The sequence below is a fragment of the Impatiens glandulifera genome, chromosome 2 (assembly GCF_907164915.1).
Source record: "Impatiens glandulifera chromosome 2, dImpGla2.1, whole genome shotgun sequence".
NCBI classification, from domain to species: domain Eukaryota; kingdom Viridiplantae; phylum Streptophyta; class Magnoliopsida; order Ericales; family Balsaminaceae; genus Impatiens; species Impatiens glandulifera.
The window spans coordinates 54385001-54391046 of record NC_061863.1 but is presented as its reverse complement, the minus strand read 5'-3'; the positions used below and the strand labels follow the sequence as shown (position 1 = coordinate 54391046).

The 6046-nt window shown below is 28.7% G+C and overlaps 1 protein-coding gene and 1 long non-coding RNA gene across 2 annotated transcripts; one reads left to right on the top strand and one right to left on the bottom strand.

Moving 5' to 3' along the window:
* Positions 1 to 975: 975 nt before the first annotated feature.
* LOC124928218 lies at positions 976 to 3910 on the top strand. Its single transcript, XR_007098465.1, has 2 exons — positions 976 to 1023; positions 3626 to 3910. It is a non-coding gene; the product is annotated as an uncharacterized LOC124928218 (long non-coding RNA).
* A 241-nt stretch (positions 3911 to 4151) lies between these two features.
* Positions 4152 to 5293, bottom strand: LOC124928217 (subtilisin-like protease SBT3.9). Its single transcript, XM_047468751.1, has 3 exons — positions 5013 to 5293; positions 4832 to 4929; positions 4152 to 4418 (listed from the first exon to the last, which is right to left on the bottom strand). The coding sequence occupies exons 1-3, from the start codon at positions 5249 to 5251 to the stop codon at positions 4342 to 4344; spliced, it is 414 nt and encodes a 137-aa protein (XP_047324707.1). The 5' UTR covers positions 5252 to 5293; the 3' UTR covers positions 4152 to 4341.
* Positions 5294 to 6046: the final 753 nt, after the last annotated feature.

Sequence of the window (6046 nt, the reverse complement as noted above, 5' to 3'; positions counted from 1 at the left end):
TATGCTTAATATTGCTATTTATATTTTTTCTCCAAAAAAATATATATTATACATTTTTTTCAATTTGAATAAGCATTTTGTTATCAATATCAAGACTTGAATTGTCATCTTGCACTACACATTTCTTATCCTCTTCCATTAACAAGTCTTTATAACTTTTACTTTTATATTTATAAATAAAATAATCATATTTAAAAATAATAATAACCTAGATGAAACAAGCCCTAAAAGACATAATCATACTCTTAAACTATTGCATTGTTGATAGATGCCCCTAAAAATTAGGTAATGACGTTATAAATTATAATATTGTCCAATCTCTTTGGATTTGTTCACACTCAATTATTTTATACACTTTTTATTTTACTTGCACACTTAAATTAAAATTAAAATGTTAAATATTTATCTTACTTAATTTTTTTAACATTTTAAAATATTGAATAATTTAATCCATTTTCCAATTCTATTTTTGGAATAATTTATTTTATAAACTACAATCCTACATCAAACAAACCTTTTGATTGAATTCTACTTTCAAAATTGGCGTGCTGTTGACTAGTTAGGCATTGGTCTTCCACTAGTGTTTTAATATATATTTATTTATTTTATTTTTAAAAAATAATGGACGAATAAGTATTGAAATGAGTTTGAATTGAAGTTCAAATAATTCCATAAACTTCATATATACAACACAATTAAACCATTTAAATATAAAAAAGTATTGATTGTAAGTGGCACGGGTAACAAATATTTGATGTACAAATATATTCTCAATTCTTATATAAATGTTACATCATTTTATTTGTTGGATTTAGTTAATTTAGGGGAAATTTATACAATTTTTAAAATACTCAGTTTAATATTACCCCTTTAAAACCTTGAAGTAAAGTTTGAGGACTTTTTCTGTCTTTTTCGTTTTCTCTTGGTCCCCAAGGAAATTTTTCCATATAAATACTCTCTATAATCTAATATTCATTCCATCTCTCTTTCTCATGCTACAATTAGGGTTCTAAAGATAGAAAGGTATGTTCATTTGGCAAATATATTTGTAGCATTTATTTATTTATTTATTAAGGACGATGATGAAAAAAGTTTATCTGGTTCGCTCGCCGAGCCAAATGGCAAGTTTTTTTTGCCTTGAGGATACCAACTTCAGATTTCTGAGTCCTTTTTTTTTAAATGCTTTGAAAACAAATCCGACTCGAACCCCATGATCATTGAGTTCTCGTAGATTTCTTAGTAAGTAGAAGACTTAAGATATTTTTTATTCATTTGAGAAAAAAATCATGTAAATAAATGGCGAAATTATGTGGTCATGGTTTTTATGGATTTTTGTATTTTTCTATTTTTTTCCAATTAAACAATCATTATCATCACAATGTTGAATTAGCTGTAAAGAATATAGATAGACCCACTATCTTTGTCCAATAAAATTGCAAAATCAACCAATGATATGATATATAATATACAAACTGGCCCTTAACTTCATACCTAACGTTATCTTAAATAATTAAATTATACAAACTAAACATCATTAATTTCAGTTTAAGATTGTACTCTCTAATTAATACATACAGGGGCGGAGCCACCCATGGGCTAGGGTGGGCTCCAGCCCCACCTAAATTAAAATGCTAAAAGAATTTTTTTTATATATTTGTTTGACATATGAGGTTTAGCCCAGTTGGTTACCTTATTGAAATGTGAATATGAGGTCAGGTGATCAAACCCTGGCCTCATCTTTAATTTATTTATATATAAAATTTTGTAAATCATATAATAATATTATTTATTTTAAAATTATATTTATATAATAATTATACATTATTTTTATTTATTTCAATATAATTAATAATACAAATTATTTATAAGGGTAAAATATAAAAATTAAAATAATAATAATAGTGTTTTATATTTCTTAATTTTAAACTATTTTAAAAAATTTTAAGAAAAATATAAATTAATATTAATACACTAAGTTAAAATAAAGAATTTGATATCCCTACTCAAGAACTTAACAAATCTCCTAGAATTGATGTTGATGTAAATTCTCTTAAACTTGATCCAACATTATGTATTCTGATATGGAAATATCATTTTAATCAAAGGGTTGAAATTAGACGAGCTTATATCAAGATGAGGTCATATCAACCTATTAAGGATGAGTATCCGCCGACCAAATTTGGAAATCAAAATCGACGGTTCCAAAGTCATTGGTTTAAGAAATTTACTTGGTTAGAATACTCTCCTTTGAAAGATGCTACTTTTTGTTTCCCATGTTTCTTGTTTTAACATAAGCAACCCCAAAAACCTATATTTACAATAGATGGATTCAAATATTGAAAACGAGTTAATGATGTGGATAAATGTTCTTTTGTTATTGCATATAGGATATAATATTTCACCACATAATAGGGCAGTTGAATATCTTGATAATCTAATGAATATCATTGTCATATTGACAAAGTACTAAATGCACAATCTTCAGATGAAAAACAAAATAACAGATTACGGCTTACAACAACTATTGAAAGCACTCGGTGGCTCACTTTGCAAACGTGTGCATTGAGAGGGCATGACGAGTTTCCATCTTCTAATAATCGTGAAAATTTTATTGAAAAAAAAGCGGAACATAGAAAGTTAAATCTGAGATAGAAGTTGAAGTCAGCCCCAGGTAATTTTTCATGCTGGCTCCGCCCCTGGTATTATACATATATATTCATATCCAAAATTCTATTTTTAATTTCAAATCCAAGAAATAAAACTTAAATATAAAAGTGTTTCAAAATGCAGAAAATTGTTTCCAATGTTTTCTGATTTGACCCCCAAACTTTGTCTTGTTCAAACTTGGTTTGTAATTCTTTATTTAATTCAATTTTTACTTATTGTTACTCAATTTTAGCTGCTAAGTTTTTTCATTAGTTCAATTTTGACCCAATTTTTCAGATTTTAAGGTTTCTTATTGGTTTCAATTTATTTCCTTAATAGAATCATTCCAAACGCCCTAAAGATCGACTAGGAAGTCTTGTAACAGAAAATATCGTATTTCTAATGTGAGTTAAGATAATTCACTCAACAGTGTGGTGCGCATTTTGCTATTTTCCGTAAAACTCTTGCCCAAGAATCTCATTCTTTTTTGTAACCCTAATCTTATTTGAAAATAGAGTTATAATTTAAATATTTTCTTAAATCCATGCCAAACTCTGAAAACACTATGTAAGCGGTCTTCTTGGCAACAAAGTTATTGAGTAAAAGACAATGAGTTCTGAGTATGACACATTGGAAAATACACCCCTAAATCTTCTTATTTTATCAACCAATTTATTATTATACTAAAGAAAAAAAACAAGAGCATAAGTGGTGTGGGAAAAACTTAAAAAAGTTTGTCCAAAACCAATAAACATTAGACAGACAAGAATATGATATATTTGAATAAATTTATTTTTCAAATATAAATGAGAGATTGTTAAACCACATAATATTGATGTTATATTTGAATATAATTACTGGGTCAAAATTAATAAATTGAACTTGTTATATATGGACATAGTACAAGAAAATTGAGATGATTAGTTAAATAATATTTGTAAAGATAGTAGAAAATTAGTATTTGAAATGTGTTAAATAGATGTGTAGGAGCCAAGATTGTTCGGCTGTGACCGCAAGCAGGTTTTAGTGGAGGTCCTCATCGATGAATAACGACCTCGGGCGGGAGTTTGAACCGAACCTGACAACAACAAACACTGCACCAATGACATAATTTTTGCCAGATTTTGGAAACCTATGATGTCTAATTTCTTCAAGTTTCTTTCCTTCTTGTAATAGTTCCAAAACATCAAGAATTTACTCAAATTATATTCCCCATCTCTCTATTCTTTTCAATATCAATTCTAAACCTTTCTTTACAATTCAATATCTACCTAAAAAAACAAGTAAAAGATGGAAATATCCTGAACCTTTTTCCAAAAATTAGCAGGCAAAAGTGAAATTGCTTTGTTTGTTTTGGCTAGTTATGATTCTTAATAAACAATGGGTAACACACAACAGACTAGAATCTAATTTCCCCTTGCTTACCAGCTTCCCATCCATCATCTTCAATGGTGGATAATAAACAAGAGTTTCAACCCAAAAACATCAAGATACAAAAACATTCAGAAATTAAACTTATGAGACAAATTATACACAGTAAATCTTCTTTCTTTTACATATATAATATCAGAGTATAAGCTCTTTATTCGATCAAACAAACGAGTTCATTCAAGTTCTGTTAACACTCATAGTTGCACAAACATATAACTGAAAAAAGGGTAGTTGCGCAATACTCTTTTTCTCTAGATTCAGTCCTTAAAAATGCATTCTTCCAGCTCCAGCATGCAGTTGTAGTTTCTGACTAGGAACCACCTGAATAACACCTTCTTTCTCTGCAGCCATAATCAATTAACATCTCATCAAAACAGGGATATCTTCATTATATAAACTTAATGAAGTCAATACCATTTAAACTCCTTTCACTTGAATCCTTTTAAATTTATAATGAAGATCAAATGATCAACAAATTGACATACTTTACACACCATACGAGCAATACCCAATAAAATTCTAACCTGTTTCTCACTAAGTCTAATTTTCATACGTTTTTGGGATCTTGATGATGTACCCACTAATCCTTCAGGTAAAACATTGTTACCCCTCATAAAGAACCAGACAATCATGATCAGACTAAGCAAATTGGCTGTTTATGTTCAAGATCTTTATGTAAAAACTCAACCTTAAGAAGCTATATATGCAGATTAACAAGATCATCAGAAACCTATAACTAGATCATATCCCTTACTTGAAATTTCCTCCACCTGCTTGGGGGTGAGCTTGGCTGAGAATCCAGAAGCCGCGTGCTTGTAACTGTACAGCAACGCCTCTTTTGCGGCCTCCTCACTGTGAATCAAAATTTCATAAGAACCCACGTTAATAAGCATAGTAATAGATAGATAGATAGAGATGAAGAAGACTATAAAGACCTTCCAAGGACAGAAGCTAGGGTTTGGATGTGATAGGTTTCGGGCTCAACGTCTGTAGGCCTTTCTGTGTAAATGATTTGAACGGTTGCCTCTTCAGAAGGAAGGGTTTGAATTGGAGTGGAAATCGAACCCTCCGCCATGGAAACAGAGACTTTGATCGGAAATGATGAAGAAGAAGAAGATAGGCAGATTATTATGAAAAAGAGGAAAATATTTGATTTCATCTGGAGACTTTCCATCGATAGATCTCTTATATATATATATATATATATATATCAGGATAATATACGTGTAATTGTCGTCTGTGTGTTTGTGTGTGAGAGAGAAAGAGATAAAGGATTCTTCTTTTTCTGCTTTTCTTCTTCCTTCTTCTTCGATTGTCCTTAATGGCGAAGATAACTAGTAGTTTCTTTGAAATTTGAACCCGGTTCACCTGATCTAGGAGTTGGACCGGCCGGCACTCTTTCATTGTCAATATTTTTCTCAACGATTTATTTATTTATTTATTTAAAATTAATTAATTATACAGACATGGCAATGGATAAGAATTGAAGATTTACTTGGATAGTTGGATGAACATGTCAAAAGAATTAATAAATTGTTTTCATTTAATATTTTAATCAATTTTATTTTTTTGTTTAAAATAAATTATTTCTTTTATTATATATTAATACTATTCATTAAATCATTAAATCATTAAATCATTTTTATTAAATTTAAAAAAGAAAAACTCATTTTCATTAGTATGATATTTTAACTATTGAGTTTATATTTAATTTTAATATTAATAGAATTTGTAATTTTCTTTTTTTTTATGAGTTTTAAAACTTGTATAATGAAATATTGAAAATGTGATTTCAATTAGGTGAGTACGTAAGTGGTGGAAATATTGAAAATGTCCTCATTTCCAAACCAAACAAAATAAGATTATCTAGAATGAACCTCAAATAAATCATTACAAACAAGGCCTAAATATCACTTTGACAGCCCATTTTTTTTTTTTATTATCTTTGAGATTATATTATATTTATGAG